Source organism: Pangasianodon hypophthalmus, chromosome 16 (genome assembly GCF_027358585.1).
Source record: "Pangasianodon hypophthalmus isolate fPanHyp1 chromosome 16, fPanHyp1.pri, whole genome shotgun sequence".
NCBI lineage: Eukaryota > Metazoa > Chordata > Actinopteri > Siluriformes > Pangasiidae > Pangasianodon > Pangasianodon hypophthalmus.
The window spans coordinates 17,334,042-17,353,066 of NC_069725.1; the positions used below are offsets into that span (position 1 = coordinate 17,334,042).

General features: G+C 41.4%; 1 protein-coding gene across 1 annotated transcript; it reads right to left on the minus strand.

The window, feature by feature from the left end:
• Positions 1 to 123: 123 nt before the first annotated feature.
• LOC113530577 (transmembrane and death domain protein 1-like) lies at positions 124 to 17,920 on the minus strand. The gene is made up of 4 exons (XM_053240707.1): positions 17,731 to 17,920; positions 17,177 to 17,296; positions 15,144 to 15,296; positions 124 to 592 (listed from the first exon to the last, which is right to left on the minus strand). The coding sequence occupies exons 1-4, from the start codon at positions 17,918 to 17,920 to the stop codon at positions 393 to 395; spliced, it is 663 nt and encodes a 220-aa protein (XP_053096682.1). The 3' UTR covers positions 124 to 392.
• Positions 17,921 to 19,025: the final 1,105 nt, after the last annotated feature.

Genomic DNA, 19,025 nt, shown 5'->3' on the forward strand with positions numbered 1-19,025 from the left:
ATTTTATGATTATAATTTTTAATTTATTTAAAATATGTTTTATGTGCAACTCAACTCAACTCAATTTAATACACAGATTCGACATAGTAGAATTTTACAGTTTACATTCAGAATAGTGGCTGATACAGAGTAAGTATATTATGACCATTTTAGCCTTCTATGTCTTGTTGCCCTGAGACTCTACAGGAAAACAAAATATAATGGTAAAATCAATTAAAGCCCAACATTGTTTATGATTAATTTGAAGGAAATATTGTCACAAAAAAGCATCTTGTAGCTTCTGCTTTTTCAGTTCTCTGGTTTCAGTGGAATCTTCTCTAAATCTAGCACAACACCAAGGTGAAAGGAACAATGGTGTATGTGGTGTTGGTGGTACTGGGACTATTATTAGATCAGGATTGACCAGAGAGATCACATAGTGATAGACGTAAGATAAAGAGCAATAAAGGTATGCCTACGAGCAGTGCACCACCAACTCCTAGTATAAGACCATGGAACAGAGGCCATGCACCATCTAGCATATGGCGCTGATAGGGTGGCATTGGTCGCCGCTCCACCACCAGGTCCAAATCCTTCCAGGACAAGCTCCTCACTGTATAACAGCAATAACAACAAAAACAACACAAATTACACAAAGAAATGGGAGAATGACTGTTTACAACTCTTATTAGTGATAACAGGAATTAACTTGTTTTGCAGATGTTCCACAACAGGTTTTACAGGATTTTACAATGGCTTTGAACGTTGCTCAGCCAATCAGATTTTAGAACCCAAACTATCATTTTTATTAGAAGAATAAAACACTTCGTGACATGCTATTGGACAAAAATCAACAATGGGGTGGTATGATGGTACACTATATTACCAAAAGTATTCGGTCACCTGCCTTGACTCACATATGAACTTAAGTGCCATCCCATTCCTAACCCATAGGGTTCAATATGATGTCGGTCCACCTTTTGCAGCTATTACAGCTTCATCTCTTCTGGGAAGGCTGTCCACAAGGTTGAGGAGTGTGCTTATAGGACTTTTTGACCATTCTTCCAAAAGCGCATTGGTGAGGTCACACACTGATGTTGGTCGAGAAGGCCTGGCTCTCAGTCTCCGCTCTAATTCATCCCAAAGGTGTTCTATCGGGTTCAGGTCAGGACTCTGTGCAGGCCAGTCAAGTTCATCCACACCAGACTCTGTCATCCATGTCTTTATGGACCTTGCTTTGTGCACTGGTGCACAGTCATGTTGGAAGAGGAAGGGGCCCGCTCCAAACTGTTCCCACAAGGTTGGGAGCATGGAATTGTCCAAAATGTTTTGGTATCCTGAAGCATTCAAAGTTCCTTTCACTGGAACTAAGGGGCCAAGCCCAACTCCTGAAAAACAACCCCACACCATAATTCCTCCTCCACCAAATTTCACACTCGGCACAATGCAGTCCGAAATGTACCGTTCTCCTGGCAACCTCCAAACCCAGACTCATCCATCAGATTGCCAGATGGAAAAGCGTGATTCATCACTCCAGAGAACGCATCTCCACTGCTCTAGAGTCCAGTGGCGGCGTGCCTTACACCACTGCATCCGACGCTTTGCATTGCACTTGGTGATGTGTGGCTTGGATGTCTGGTGGAAATGTACTAACAAGCAGCCTATTTGTTGCTACTGATCACATGCTTAAATTCAAGGACATCCTGAACAACAGACAATATTAATAATATCAATTAATTCCTTTCCTGCCTACGTAATTCTAATGATATCTTATGACTGTAACTTTTTCTCAAATGACAATTTCCTGACACATTTTGTTTTATCAGCACTTACTGTACATGTTCACTGAAACCAAAAGGAGCCCAGTTACAACTGTAACAGCAAAGTGGCACAATTGTACCATTGCATGGGTCCACTCACAAACACTGTAAACTGTAAATGTGAGGGTAGCTTGAAAAATGTTAAGTAATTACAATAGATGGGCAGTGTGGTGGAACAGCCAGTTCTAGGGTCCTGGACTAGATCCAGAGCTTGAGTGATTGTGTAGTGTTTCACATGTTCTCCCCGTGTCTGCATGGGTTTCTGCCAGGTTCTCTGGTTTCTTCCCACCCACTAAAATGATGGCAGTAGGTGAACTAGCTAAGATAAATTGCCTATAGGTATGAATGTGTGTGAATGGTGCCCTGCAATGGACTGGCATCATGGTATATTCTTGCCTCATGCCCAGCGTCCCTGGGATAGGCTCTGGATCATCTGTGATCCTGACAAAGATAAAGCGGTTACTGACAGGGAGTGAGGATTTGGACATATGGACATACAGAAATGCACACACAGAACAATAACCTATTTTAAATATGTATTGTAACTGACTGATGATGCAGAGCTCATAAAGACATTATTCATTTTGGTTGTCTTTTCATTTTTTCCCATTTCATTTTTTGTTATATCATAGTGTACTATAGTTACTATGGTTTAATCTTAATTCTGTGAATAAAAAATGTCTACATGAGCTCTGATAATGTCTATATGAGCTCTGCATCAATTGAAATTCATCCTTATGAGGGCCGAAAATAGTGGGTGCATGTCTTTTCTGTCTCAGTGCTGCCAACTTTCGTTACTCTTAACAAGACACTTCTGAAGCAAGATGCAGTACAATTACAACAGGAGTTGTATGCTGTACTACAGGTTTCTCCTTGCAAGCAGAAATAGCATGCACAAACTCTGAAATGCTAACATTTGTGTAGAGATAAGTGTAAGAACATGTAAGGAAAAAATAATATTAATTTAGGTATTTTACTTTACTTTTACTTACTGTCATGCAACGGAGTCGGAGGCAGATGCAAGTGCAGTTTAGCGTTTTTATTAAAAAACACTGGGAAACAGATCCAAAGTGTGAGGCAAAAAAACATAAACAAGAACAGGCAGAAAATCGGGCGATCAGCAACAGTACAACATGGGAAAATCCAATAAATCGAAAAACAAAGCAACAAGGTGAGCAACAAGCCCACAGCAAACAATTCATGATTGCCAATGCTATAGTTTTGTTCTGCTGGGGAAAACTTCTTAGAGTAGGAAGCCACAGGGTGGAGTTTAGGGTTATCGCCAAACCTTTGGGAAAGGACTGCTCCCATTCCAGATTCAGAGGTGTCTACTTCAACTACAAATGGCTTGGGCTCAGGGTGCTTCAAAATGGGAGCTGTGGTGAATGCGTTTCTTGAGCTTCTTCCTTTGCTTGTGGTGAAGGCCTCATCGGCTGCTGTGTTCCATGCCAGACACTTAGGTCCCTTCTTTAGTAAGGACGTGAGAGGAGTAGTGATGGAACTATAGCCCCAATGAACCTTCAGTAAAAATTTGCAAAGCCCAGAAATCTTTGGAGGTCTTTGATGGTATTGGACATAGGTCATTCAGTGACAGCAGACACCCTTTCTTGGTCCATGGCCACTCCTTTGGGGCCTATGATGTACCCGAGGAAGGAGATGGTAGGCACATGAAATTCACATTTTTCTCCTTTTACATAGAGCTGTTTTTTTTGAGGAGATGTACAAACACTCACTTAATATGCTGAACATGGGTCTCTAGAGAGGGGGAATAGATCAATATGTTGTTACAAATTTTCCAAGCATATCCCTCAAGACATTATTTATGAGGCACTGGAAGACCGAGGGGGTGCAACAGAGCCCATATGGCATGACACAGTACTCAAAGTGGCCAGAGATAGTGCTAAAGGCAATCTTCCACTCTGCGCCCTCATCTGCAAGGTTGTAGAAAATTGTAGGAAATATCTTGGCTGAACAAGACAGTTGTTCCAAGGCAGAAGGGATGAAAGGGAGAGGGTATCAATATTTTACTGTGATCTGGTTGAGTCCACAATAATCAATACATGGCCAGAGTCCTCCTTGTTTTTCTCCATAAAGAAGAATCCAGTGGATGCACGAGAGGTGAAGGGACAAATGTACTCCTGTTGTAATGCCTCTTGGATATAATACTCTATTGTCTGTTGTTCAGCTAAAGAGAGGGGGTAGATTTGATTGCATGGTTGGATGGTGCCTGGCAGGAGCTCTGTGGTACAGTCATAGGGTCTATGTGGCAGTAAGCCTCTAGCTTTAGCCTTGCTGAAGCCATCTTGTAGTTTTTGATACTCTATGGTAATGTCTGTACACACTTGGGTTTCAGGGCTTTCCACTATGGTAGATTACTAGGTGGGTAAGATGCAGGCATTGATTCATGCAGTGAGATGCCCACCTCATGAACTCTTTGTCGTACCATGGTATTTGGGGGTCGTGGAGGTCCATCCAGGGAAACCCTAGGATGATGGGATGGTTACCTGTGACAGTGATGAGGAAGGAAATCCACTTCTGGTGGCACTGACTTTGAGCAGGAAGGGCTTGGTGCACAAAGTAATGGTCTGGTTTCCAGTGGGTCCTCCATCAATAGCATGAATTTTTAAGGTGTATTGAAGTGGCCGTGTGGGTATGCTGAGCTTCTCAATGGTGGCATGGTCCATGAAATTTCCAGCTGCTTGGGAGTCGATTAATGCTGTGAGAACAGAGACATGGTCTGAGTGTTTTATCTGCACGTTCGGAGTAAAGGATTGGAGGGATAAAAACTGAGACTCACTGTGGAGGACGTGTTGGTTCTCTCAGCAAAGCTGGGTTTGACAGGGAATTTCTCACGAGAAGGGCATTGTGCCACAAAGTGATTGGGGTTACTGCAATAGAAACAAGTTTTCCTTGCTCCGCTTCTCTCACTCTGCATCACTTAACCTAGTCTGACCCAACAGCATAGGCTCAGAAAGGCCAGTTTCAGGTGTTGGACTCACAGCTTGTTTATGCACTTGCTAGTTGCGACTGAGGTGATCCAGACTGATAGCTAAATCAATCAGGGAATAGTCTCAGGGACAAGGCTGGAATACAATTTTTTTAAGTTTCTCTAACTGTGAGAATTATTGTGTGAAGAATAGGAAGCTGGGGTCAGCCATCATACAGCACCCCTAGAAAAGAGAGGGTTAAGGGCCTTGCTCAAGGGCCCAACAGTGGCAGCTTGAACCCCTGACCTTCTGATCAGTAACCCAGAGCCTTAACCACTGAGCCACCACTGCCCTCTGTTGCTAGATGTCTGTGTGAGTAAGAAGCCATAAGTAAATCATGCTGTACCATCTTATGATCAGAAATACCAAGGTCCATGCCACAAAGGTTAAAAAGTGAAATGGAAAGTGAACACACAATATCCAAAGTGTGACGTTTAGTGTAAGTCGGAAAATAAAAATGGCGAGTAAAATCAAAGCAGTGGAGGACATTCAGTAAATCAGCTTTTATTTGAAATATTTAGCTGTATCTGAATACTAAAATTTCCTAAGAGCACTGAGAACACTGAGAGGTGTATAGCTCAGATAGTTCACTATGGCATGGCAGTGCCTACACACTCAGGAAAGTCCACAATGCCAAATCGACAGTTTAAGCCCTTTTGATTATTTATTTTCAAAGATTTTGCACAGTAGGCACCAACTACATCACAAATTAAATAAATATATGCAAAAAAATAGATCTAAAATAAACATAAAAAGCTATAGCTAATTTAAAAGAAGATATTATCAAGATGATATTTTGACTAAGACAATTCTGATTTTTTCTGAATTTTTATGATTAAACAGGCACTCTTTATTTCAACTGAACTATTTTGACATTTACTACTCTATTGATAACCCTACACAGTAGGCCACTAGTAATGTAAATATGAATAGGGCTTCTTAAAGACTACAAAAATAGCAAATATCTTTCACACCTTGATAGGTCATAACCATTTTGAAACTGTAACGTGTATTATGTAATGCTACACTATGTGCAGCATAGATACCTCAGCAGCTTCATCCCTGTCATCTGGGAGTGTTGCTGTTATAAACAAGTCTGTAAGTTTGGCACATTCACTTGCGTATTTCTTGCATCTTACTCGCGTCAAATTAGGGATCTCGGTGGGCCGCTTTCTTTGTCTCATTGCCTCCTGTATGGGGAAGTAGAGGCGTGATTGATAGGCTTCAAGTGTGTGTGTGTGTGTGTGTGTGTGTGTGTGTGTGTGTTTGTGCGTGTGTGTGTCTATGAGTATGTGGCTCAAAGCACAACTGCGTGCAGCCTATGCTGCAACAAGCAGTTCTAAGTTATGCTGCTAACATGAAATTTTTTTGTTGCCAACCAGCAGCCCACGAGGAATTGTCCCAGTTCTTCCAACTAACCACTGTAGCGTGGTAAGCTAAAACAAGCAACATGGGCTTCAGTGCTTTTCAGATCAAGATGCTGAAATGACTTAAGCCAGGTTTACACTGTATGATAATCGGCCTGATATTTGGCCCGATTTTGCTGTTACAGGCAGAATTAGTACATCGCAAAGGATATTGGTGTTGGAGATTGGTGGTCTTAGAATGTATAATGTTACTTGCTCAATGGTAGCCGATTTAGTGCAGCTGCAACCAGTCAATGACAAAGTTGGAGATAAACAATGCCTTATTGTTCAGTGAACAGGTGTTTAACAAGGCAAACTTGGCATTCATAGACATAGTCAAGGCATAGATTGAAGCATCCAATCAGATTCTCTTTGGGCAATTCTTATTCATTGGAGAATTCGACTTTCCCAAGATGGCAGCATGGTAGCACCACTTCAGGTCCACAGATATGGTGCATGTTATGTGTAATCTACACCAATTGGGAAACTTTTATCAGAGATGTGCACCGGAAGCACTATTGAAACTGTCTATCATCGCCAACTTCTGATGAACATTGGAAAACAAAGCTCAGGAGGAATAAATGATGGACTGCAGATAGAGCTATGTGACCTCGGGCTACTAAGTGAACCAGGCCCTGGGACCACAGTATTGCCTGATGCTGCTGGCTGGGATTGAGGGCGCCAGAAAAAGTGTGCGAGGCAGCAGAAGCGTGTTAAGCGAGCCAGCATCCGTGCTAGGCTATTGGCTATCCTTAGCCACCCGGCTCTCCTGTCCAATGTTCACTCCCTCGACAATAAACTGGACTTATGAAGTCAGGGACTGCTGTGTTTTCATACGGACACATGGCTCAGCAACAGCACTCCAGATGCAGCCATTCAGCTAGCCAGGTTAACCACACATTGCGCCCACAGGATAGCAGCACTATCTGGTAAGACTCGTGGTGGTGGTCTGCGTGTTTACACAAACAACGACTGGTGCAGGAATGCTGTTGTGGTCTCAAGCTACTGTTTGTTGCTGGTGGAGTTTATGATTGTGAAATGCTGGCCATACTACCTCCCCAGAGAGTTTACCACCGTGTCGTGGTGTACATTCCACCAGGCGCTGACGCAAAGGAATTGCTAAGCGAACTCTATGGGGTTATCAGCAGACTCCAGCGGATTTTTGATTATCGCTGGGGACTTTAACCACAAAAATCTGAAAACAGTGCTGCCAAAATTCCACCAGCATATTGATTTCAAGACTTGTGGTACAAACACTTAAGACCTTGTTTGCACAAACATTCACGGCTCTTACAAGGCTGCGCCCCGTCCCCAACTCGGCTGCTTGGACCACATCTGTTATGCTAATCCCAGCATATAGACCATTCCTGAAACATGCCAAATCGGTTCTGAAACAGGTGAGAACTTGGTCTGAGGGAGCCATCTCAGGAATTCAGGACTGCTTTGAACACACAGACTGGAATATGGTCAGAGAGGATGCTACATATCACAACACCACAGACTTTGTGGAATACACTCATCAATGACTGGCTACATCAGCAAGTGCATAGATGATGTGACTTTCTTCAACACCATCACCACATGTGCAAACCAGAAACTGTGGATGTCTGCTGAAGTGCGCTCGCTGCTGAAAACCCGAGACACTGCCTTCAGGTCTGATGACCAGGCAGCCCTCCCCACAGCAAGGGCCAATCTGTCCTGGGCTATCCAGGAGGTGAAGCGCAACTACAAAGAAAGAATCCAAGGTCACTTCCTAAATACCAAGGACACAAAGCGCATGTGGCAAGGCACTCGGGCCATTACAGACTACACCACTTGTCTGTGATGGTGATGCCTCACTCCCACACATGCTAAATGATTTATGTGTATGGTTTGAAGAACAGAACAACCGGCCAGCGGGGAAGAGCACCCCAACTCCCACCGTCCAAGTACTTTATACTGACAACATACCTGGCCGGGTGCTCAAGGAATGTGCTGATCAGCTTAGAAATGTCCTCAGAGACATCTTCAACTTTTCCCTGTGCCAAGCAGTTGTCCCTGTGTGCTTCAAGATGACCACCATTATCCCTGTGCTTAAGAAATCATCTGTGACCTGCCTGAATGACTACCAGATGATTGCACTCACACTTATCATTATGAAGTGCTTCGAGTGGCAAGTCATGGAACACATAAGCAGCAGTTTTCCCACCACACTGGACCCATCTCAGTACACTTACCATCCCAACTGCTCAACAGAGAATGCCATATCTACTACCATCCACCTTTCTCTGACCAATCTGGACAAAAAGGACAACTATGTAAGGATCATTCAACACAATCATCCCACAGAAACTGATAACAATGCTGAGCCTGCTGGGTCTGACCACCTCCCTCTGCAACTGGATTCTGGACTTTTTGACTGGGAGACCCCAGTCCATCAGGATCAGCAACTCCACCTCCAGCACCATTGACAAGTCAGGGTACAGAGAGGAGGTGAACCAGCTCACAGAATGGTGTAGAGAAAACAATTTATCTCTTAATGTTGATAAGACTAAAGACATGATTGTTGACTTCAGGAGGACCAGAGTAGACCACTCATCACTGCACATCAATGGAACAAATGTGGAGAGAGTCAAAAGCTCCAAGTTTCTTGGTGTGCACATGATGGAAGTCCTCAATTGCACTCTCAACACCACCTGCCTAGCCAAGAAGGCCCAGCTAAGGAGGCTGAAGTGAGCCAAACTCCCCCTCCCATCCTCACTACCTTCTACAGAAGGACGATAACCAGCTAACCAGCTAACCAGCTGTTCCACCGTGTGGTACAGGAACTGCTTGGTGGTCTCCAATCACAAGGCCCTACAGCAAATTGTGAGAACAGCTGATAAGATCATCAGAGTCTTTGGAGATCATCCACAATGATCATACACACCAGTATTGCAGAAGACCACTCTCACTCCTCTCAGGGACTCTTCACCCTCCTGCCATCTGGCAGAAGGTACAGGAGCCACAACCAGCAGACTCCACAACAGTTTCTTTCCTGAGGCAGTCACATTACTCAACACCCTGCTGCCACACAACGCTCACCTGGGTTAGTCAAACACCAAACCCAATATGACTAAATACAACTGCACACCTGCAGTGTGGTATAAGGTATAAGGTATAAAGCACACTTTTTTATTATGGAACTTGTTTTTTGCTACCAGTATTACTGCTATACATATTGTTGCTATGCTACAGAATAGTTTACCCTTTATCCATCTATTGTTCTGTTCTGTGTATTTATTATCCTACGCTTGTCTCACACTGTTGTGTATTGTACACTATGTAGTCTTGTGTACTGTTCTGTGTTGCACCATGGTCCTGGAGAAATGAAATTTTGTTCAAATGTATACAAGCTATATTTTTGCTAGTCCTCTTACAAATTTTGTCCAATCTTCACCAAATTTGGCTCACATCATCTTGACTCCCGTCTGAACAAAAATTATCAAAGGAGTATTCAAAAATCGTTCCCCTGTAACGGACTGGCAAATGTGTGAAACTACAAATCATTCTTGAATCCCTTTGTCTATAGGTATGGCTCTGCGTTCCTGTGATTGCTTATGCAACAATTGCAGCACATGTGTGAATGTGCAGCTCACTGGGTCTAGGTGCTTAACCCCCAAAAATGCTGCTTGCAGCTTTAATTCTTCTTCTTTTTCTCCTTCTTCTTCTTCTGGCTAGGGTGTCTATGGCAGCCCATAGAACCATCTAATAAAAAATTTGGAACACTGATTGAGGAGGGTCTAAGGAACATTCTGACCAAATTTGGGCCAAGTGCTGCCAATGCTGTAGTGCCACCATTAGGTGGAATTTTGGCCTAATTTGGAAGCACATTAATGGTCATAACTTTTGAACCGTGTGACCAAAATTTAAAAGCAGGCATCCCTGGATTCTCTGTGTCGACACAAGTTCAATGCACACTATGACATCAATTTCTGCCTAATTAGATTTTCTGCCTTCTTGGATTTTGTGGAAAATAGTTTTTTGCTACTCCTCCTACAAATTTTGTCTAATCATCACCAAATTTGGAATACATCATCTTCAAAGAGCCTCACAAAAATTATCAAAAGAATTTTGATTACTCCAAATGGTTTGCCCACATAATGGGCCAAAGAATATGATGGTGATGCCACCAAACAGGAAGTGAGGCTGTATCTCAGCAATGACTTTACACACTAACACAAGTCTCGTTAGGCATCTTCAGGACCATGCCCTGAGGCTATAGAACAAATTTTGTCACAGCACCACTTACTTGTCAAAAGTTACAATAACATGCCGAAAATGCTTCCATCTAACTTCCATTTTTGCTACTCCTCCAAATTATGTCCAATCTTCAACAAATTTGGCTCATATCATATTGAGACCTGTTTAGACTTGCACGAAGTGGGGAAAAAAGGCCCAGACTGATGAGAAAAACATAAATACCTTAGATATTTGCAAGAAGAAAAAATTTTTTAGGTCAGAGCGTTAGCATTCACAACCAAAGGTCAAGGTAGCAACAGACAACTCCACAGGTCATAGCAGTAGTGGCAGCTGCAGCAGCAGTGCCACCCTGCTGCCCATTTGTTCATCTAGACCTTTCCTCCTACAGTCAGAGAATTCCACCACTGTCCATGGTCAAAACATACACATCATGAGTGAAAATACAAATCACTCCTGAATCCCGTTGACTAAAGTTATGGCTTTGCTTTCCTGTGATTGCTTAGGCAACAATTGTAGAATGTCTGTGAAAGTGCGGTTCATCGAGTGTGGGTGCTTGGCCCACGGAAATGCTGCTTGCAGCTTTTATTATTATTATTATTATTATTATTATTATAATAGTAGTAGTAGTAGTAGTAGTGGTAGTTCATGCATCTTTCCATTATCTGTTAAATTCGTTTATCAGTTGTAAGGAATTTAGCTCATTTAGCTGATGTATTCTCCACCAAAATATGTAGGAGATTAGCAGATCAGCTCAGAAGGGGAAATTTGTAAACTTAATATTTTAATAGCTGATCAACTATTCGTCCAGCGATAAGTTGAAACGAGTGTATTTATTAATTGTGTATGGGATATTACCTTCGTGGCCACCGGCAATAATATCCTAAATATAGTGAAACACTATATTAGGAGCACAGTAACAAGATCGGCAGTTATAGGCAATAAATTTGAAGCACAGAGACACAAGACACTGGCCTTTAAAAATCAGACGAGACTAGTCTAAAACACAGGAACTAATCTAACACAAACACATACAAACACGCATAAACAGGGGTGAAAATGGCTTTGAAGAGAGAATGAATGAAATTCCAAATTTCTAGCAGTTTCTCAGACCATGACCATGTTAAATTAAACATTCGCTTCATTTAGAAGGGCTTTAAACTTGTATTAAATGCACCAGTTCAGCGAGAATCTGGAGGTACTATACTTGCGTTTGTGTTGCCAGGGATTCCCTCGTTTGGAAGGAGTTTCCGGCTATGTTGATTGGTCGGCGGTCTGGTTGGCTTTATGTAGCATCTCGAAAGACCAATGAGGAAGATAAACAGAGTGAGGCGCGAACCTGGCGGAGTCTCGTAGGCGGGTTGCAAAACTTTGATGAATGGTACACAGCGGTGCGAAGGCGAGAGTTGGAGGCTTTGCAAGAACCAGTCTGGATGCGGAGTCTCGGAGCAAGCATGATCTCCTCGTGATGAACTTCTAAAGCTCTTGGTTGATGAGACTTCCTTCAGATGTGGATGGAGACTCTCTTGAGTTGTTAGTTGAAGAGAACTCCTTGAAGATGTTGGTAGAGGCTCCCTGAAGATGTTGATGGACTCTTGCACAGGGGTTTTGGATGAGACTCTTGCAGAAATGTGTTGGATGAGACTCTTGCAAAGATGTAGTGGATGAGACTCTTGCAAAGATGTAGTGGATGAGACCCCTTTGTGCAGGGGGTTTTAACCCTTTCCAGTTGGGCTGACCCCAAAGTGTTTGCTCCAATCAGCAGGATCTTGGGCAGGGTGTAACCTGTATTCTCCTCCTCTGACACTAATTAACATTCTGGTCTCTGAGTTATGTGCTTTGCAAACTTTGCACAAGTAACATGCATGTAATACATTGTACTCAACTTCATGTTATACCTACCCTTAAGAAATTCCATAGTGATCACACACATACCAAACATGACATACCTGCTGTTATTGATACACACACAAACACTATGATCCCTGTTAAACGATCAAAAAGCATCATAATGACCTGGTGGCTATAAGCATGATACACATACGGAATGACATTAAAAGAGGCAACAAGTTTCCAAACTATGGTGCATCATCTTAAAAGTCATTGTCCTTACAGGAGATGTAAAGTAGCCTTATGTAGTCTGTTAAAGCTGGGTTCTGTGGAATGTGTGAAGGGTGGTGAACTTTGTGTTCCTGGGGAGAACAAAGGTCTCATTCCATGAGGGTCCTTGGGTGAGTTCCCCCCTCCTTTTCTGTAGTTATCAGTTTTACCATCGTGTTGGGTGCGCCATCTGGTCTTGGCCAACAGCCTAGATCAATAAGTTTGACAGAGGTTCCTCTTGGCTGAGAGGGTTCGTCCTCTGGTCAGGGATGTCCTGTCAGTTGCTGATTGTTCACAGGACAGTTGAAATCCAGCAATCAGTAAACAAGTGGTAATTAACTTGGGTCTGCAAAGTCTGGGAGCAGGATTCCTAGCTTTATGGCTTCTTTGCTTTCCTTGCCTGTTCACTTCAGATCCTACACAGTGAAACATTGTACTTCATTTATTTTAACAATTTTAATAAAATTGTGTGTAAATGTTTTTGTAGACCAATCCAATCTACAAATTCCCAACAGCCATGCCCATACCTTATAACTGGCATTTATCAACATTCCATGTCAAACAAAAGTTTCAGTAATGCTGGTTTTCTGTATACTCATGTGAAAATGTTGATAAATGCCAGTTATAAGGTATGGGCATGGCTCAGCTGATTTACACACAGCTGATGTGAAACCCACAAAACTCCATAAAAAGCAAAGATAACCAAGCTGAAAACAACAAAATGACACCTAAATGGTGAAAGCAAATCTTCCAGTAATGCAGCTAAGCCATTGCAGCAAGTCAGCTCCTATGAACAGAGACTAACTCTAACTCTTGTTATGTAGTCACATTTCTTTTGCCCTAATCCAATGGCTAGTCATATTTGTCCAAATTTATGGATTTCTTTTGGATTGCTTTCTTTCAATTCATTTCATATTAATGAATTGAAAGAAAGCAATCCAAAAGAAATCCATATGCAACGTCTAATAGACTAAAAAAATGCTATTGATTTTAATGACTGACATTTACAAAAGACTTTTTTCTCCTACACTCCAATGGAATTAGCATTGATATCAAACTATTGGTAGGTTTTTTCTTAGCAATCCTTCCATGAAAGCCACAATTTTTCAGTCTTTTTCTGTGCTGCCATGAACATATACATTTACTGTGCTTACAGTGGCCTGTAGGTCAGATGATGTAGTTCTTGGGTTTTTCTTTATATCTCTTAGCATTAAATGGTCTGAGCTTGGATGGAATTTGCTGGGACACCTACTCCTAGGAAGTTTGGCAACTATCTTGAAGGCTCTCCATTTGTAAACAATCCTTCTCATTGTAGAATGGTGGATTTCAAATTGTTTGGAGATGGCCTTATAACCCTTCCCAGATGATCAGCAACAATTGCTTTGCTGAAGTCATGGCTGATATCCTTTCTTCTTGGCATGATGGAGACACACACCTGAGCACTCCAGAACACCAAACTGCTGAAAGTTTTGCTTTTATAGAGGGAGTCAATTCAATTTTATTTCTATAGCGCTTTTAACAGTGGACATTGTCACAAAGCAGCTTTACAGAAATAAATACATTCAAATTAATTTAAATCAAAGTAAATTGTAAATGTGTGAATTTATCCCTAATGAGCAAGCCAGAGGTGATGGTGGCGAGGAAAAACTCCCTGAGACGATATTAAGAAACCTTGAGAGGAACCAGACTCAAAAATGAATCTACCCTCATCTGGGTGATAACTGATAGTGCAATTATAAATAAATCCCTTCTATAACTGTGTACTACATGGACATATAGTGCAATTGTGCAACCAGTAAATTCGTTACAGGTTCACCCTTCTTGATGATTAACTAATCTTGTGCATTTCATTAGCTGGCTCCTAATGATTGTGGAAGTAGGAAGGGTGTACTTATTATTTCCTACCTGGTTTCTGAACGTTGGTTTACTTTTTGGGAAAAAATCACTACCTATTGAAATCTCTTGCGTTTTTTGTTGTCATCTGAGGTTATATGGTTTGTTTATAGAAGTAGAAAAACATAGAATTGAAGGAGGATAAACTTATGAAATTATGATCTGATTCACTGTAGATTCCATGCTATGGCTGTGGCTAAAGCATTTAGCTTGCAACATTTCCCAGAAACAGAGAACTCTCTTTTTTGTTTCCAGCTCATATTTAAAGTTGCTCCTCTTTTTGGCCTTTTTTTTAAAAGTTGACTTCATTTTGTAAAAGTTGACTATTTAAAGTTGAATCTTTTCATTTAATGTTGCCTCTTTTTGTATAAAATAGACATTGTTTTTCTAAGGTTGACTCTTTTTGTACACAAAGTTGACTCTTTTTTTAGGTGCCTTGCCCTTCAGGGCTACCATCCCATTTATACGATTCAGCTTCAGATCAAAGTTCACATTAGTGAGTCTCCATATGTAAATTTACACAAACCCAGGAACTCTTGCAGGATACAAAAATTTTCCTAATGCACTGGATTTGCATAAATACCAAATATTTTTGTAATGCTCCTGTGAACGATTTATGAATAAATTTGATTGTATCCAGTTTGATAAATGAGGCCCAATGTTGAGAGATACTTTTAAACCTTCATTTAAAGCAGTATTCAAAATCATTAATGATGCAATGTACTGAAATCATTCCTTACCTTGTTTTGCAGAATGATGTGTTTCTTTGTGACTTGTTTCCTCAGCTTGGGAGCATGTTAAATGGGATGCCATTTTGTTGACCTGCTCATGGTATTTCTCAACATAGCGCTGCATAGCCAGAGTCTTGTCCTGGTTAAGATTCTTTCCCATCTCTACAAGATCAACAACACACAGACACAACAAGCCTAATTACTACTTCATTGTTATGCCATTGTCGTACAGAATTAAAAACTTATTAATGAATAATAATTATGAATAATTTTACATTCATGAGATGACATATACAAATTTGGTAATTCTCATAGTCAAAGGATGCCTTCAGCCTTAGCAGTTGTTTTGCCATTTATTTCATGTTCATACATTGGCTTGTGCAAGTCCTGTAGCACATTGAATAGTTTCAAATGAGATTATAGTCAGGCAAGTCTAATGAAGCACACTCAGATTCATACTTGGCAGCATAAGGATGTAATTTGTCTCTGCAGTATAGTTTCCTTGTGTCAGACTATTTACAATCTGACAGTTAAAGCTTGGGTAATTGCAGCATGGTGCACTTCACAAACTTGAGAATTTCTATTTCTATGAAGAATTTTTTTTGAGTTATCATTCTTGTCATTCTCTCTTTCTCTCTCTCTCTCTCTCTGTCTCTTTAACAAGGGCTGATGAACGAACAGATGGAGAGAGGTGAATTTAGTGAATTTGTCAGCTTCAGCAAACCTGCTGTCAGATCATTTACACCTTCTCATAGCCACTCAGCTGTGGAGTCGTGTGCATGCTGGACTGCACTCACTGACAGAAAGTGACATACTGTAAAACACACTGTTTCAGAAATGCTTATAAATAACACAGTGCATTCATGCATTTCACAGTTTGTATGGCACTATAAGCCAATAATCATTACAAATAACAAAGAGAACTTTGGAGTCTGAGAACAGTGCCATAGCAACTTTTTGTTTTTAAAGGCAAAATCATAGCAACTTGACTTGAAAAAGACTGAACTACTGCCAGAATATTTTAAATGGCCTTGTATTTGCTGGCCATTACATCAGTAAGATATTGAAACTGTATTTTTCAGCTTAAAGCTTTAATCTGCCATGCACTTGCAAAAGTTCATGTACATTTATTTAAATGATATTTTGACTCATGTAAAAATGTAATATATTGAATTTTGTATGAACCACATAGTGAGTTATGTGTATATTGGCAATTTGTTGCAATATATTAAATTTTCATATGAAACACTACCAAAGTCAGGCATTTTTGGGAAAAAAATAATGCAGTATAGCATTTGATGAGTACATCAAAGTATTTCTGTCACATTAAACTCCCAAAGTTACAGAGCACAGATTCCCACTACTCCCCTTAAATAACGGAGACTCTCAGTGGTGAGTCCAATTCTTTGTGCACTACCTGGTTCTCTACCAAGTTTAATTAGTGTCTTGTCCATAACCTGCTTCATGTTTACTGATTGTCTTGTCTAGTTAATGCTTGTTTACTGATTGCCTGTCTCACATTTCTGTGTATTGTCTAGCCCTTTGGTTTGTCTGCTACATTGGATTTAATAAAACCAGAAACTTGCGTCTTGTGTCCATCTGTGTCCGCTTTTTGACAGTTTCATGCATACTTATGTGTATGACTTGGTTATGTGTATGGCCAGGTTATGTCAAAAACTGGGGCTGTGAGTTTATTTCCTCCTTCTTCATCATGTACTTGTAGATGGTTGTAGATGGTGGAGCCCCAGAATGAAAATATTTAATGTTGCCCGATTTTCTACCAATTGATTTTCCACTAATGGTAGACTTTTAACCACAATGAAGTAGTGACATTTTGAGAGGACTGCTCATGTACACACATAACTATGTTCCACTGCAACTGAAATCCTAACTTAGTATCACATTTTTTAAACATTTATCTGAAATTTGTACCTCTCAATGAGGTTTGGTGGGAGGAGTCACAATTACTCATTTGGTGTGTGTGTGTGTGTGTGTGTGTGTGTGTGTGCATGTGTGTGTGAGTGCATGTGCACACAGCTAACCTATTGCAATGTCTGTCCTTCCGATCTGTTGTAGAGTGCGAGAAAGTCTATCATAGTACATCTGTTCACCATGAGTCTTGAGCCAGTCTATCAGAGCTGGATAACAGTGGGACTCTTTATCTGCGACACACACACACACACATATATATAATATATGTATAATGCTCAGATAGTTGCAGTCCAGCCTGGCACATTAAGAGTTGTCAGTGAAATCTTCATATGACTCCCTCTCACAAATTTAAATGATTTTTTTCCTGTCTGTTGCCTTAATGAATGCTGTGTGGGTTCATTAACAGAATCACCCTGCTGGAGGATTTTATGGAACATTTTATTGGTAGCAACCTGACATACTGCACTCTGGTGTATTTCAAGTGATGCGCACACAAATGACATTAAGTCTCCAGATAAACCATAATGATAGTGTGTCTGTTTTGTTTCATTATTAAAATACTATGAGCAATATTTCATTCTGTACACCAGATTAAACCACTGATTTGCGGATTCTGTGTTTGTGAAAAAAACTGTGTTAAAAATTAGTGACAGAATTTCTATACCTGTATCTCTTGGTGTGCGGGATGGCAGTTTGAATTGGTTAGTCTCTTCAGACAAGCGATTGAGCTGATTGAAGATGTGTTCTTCTGGGTTGGAGAGGGTCATGAGAAGCTCTTCACACTCATGAACTGTCAGCAGATCCACTAGTCGGTGCAGCTGATGGGATCCTAAGTCCCCCTCCACTGAGATCATTGAAGAGTCATGGTGATTGCCTCCACTTACTTTATACCTCAATGCACAATTATTGACTATAGCAAGAAGCATACTACAATGTTACACTCATTCAACCTGAATGGGAGCCTCAAATGTACTGATTAATTTATATCTGGTAAACAAATTGCATTCGTGAGATAGATAAAAACACTATAGCTGAAAAAATGCAGAACTCAGTAAATCACCCCGCCCCTTTTCTATATTGTGCCATTCCAATATTGTTTATTTCATCTAAGCCTATTAAATAATCCACAAACTCAACTGTCTTATGCAACATATCAGCAAACAAAAGAAAGGAACTAACAGGAAGAGAGCATCTACATGTGAGAAAATGTCTGAAAATTTCAGCGGGTGTGGAAGCTCTTACTCAACAGATGACGCCATCATCACCACCCTCCATCTGGCCCTCACCCACCTGGACAATAAAGATGCATATGTTTGAATGCTGTTCATAGACTTCAGTTCAGCATTCAACACAATCATTCCTCAGCACCTGATTGGAAAACTGAACCTGGTGGGCCTGAACACCTCCCTCTGCAACTGGATCCTGGACTTCCTGACTGGGAGATCGGGAACAGCATCTCCAACACCACCACACTGAGCACTGGGGCCCCACAGGGCTGTGTGCTCAGTCCATTGCTGTTCACTCTGCTGAGTCATGACTCTGTAGCAATGCACAGCTCGAATCACATCATCAAGTTCGCCGATGACACGACCGTGGTGGGTCTCATCAGCAAGAACGACGAGTCATACAGAGAGGAGGTGCAGCGGCTAACGGACTGGTGCTGTCTCTGAACGTGGACAGAACTAAAGAGATGGTTGTTGACTACAGAAGAGCACAGAGAGACTACTCCTCTGTGGAGATCGTCAAGAGCACCAAGTTTCTTGGTGTTCACCTGGCGGAGAACCTCACCTGGTCGCTCAACACCAGTTCCATAACGAAGAAAGCCCAGCAGCGCCTGTACTTTCTGCAAAGGCTGAGGAAAGCACATCTCCCACCCCCCATCCTCACCATGTTCTACAGAGGGACTATCGAGAGCATCCTGAGCAGCTGCATCACTGCCTGGTTTGGGAATTGCACCGT

Excerpts from the sequence above, each read along its gene's own strand:
- LOC113530577 (XM_053240707.1), bottom strand. The coding sequence starts at position 17,920 with ATGATCTCAGTGGAGGGGGACTTAGGATCCCATCAGCTGCACCGACTA. Across the intron at positions 17,297-17,730 it reads CCGCACACCAAGAGATACAG|ATAAAGAGTCCCACTGTTAT; the intron begins GTATAGAAATTC and ends TGTGTGTCGCAG. Across the intron at positions 593-15,143 it reads ACATCATTCTGCAAAACAAG|TGAGGAGCTTGTCCTGGAAG; the intron begins GTAAGGAATGAT and ends GCTGTTATACAG.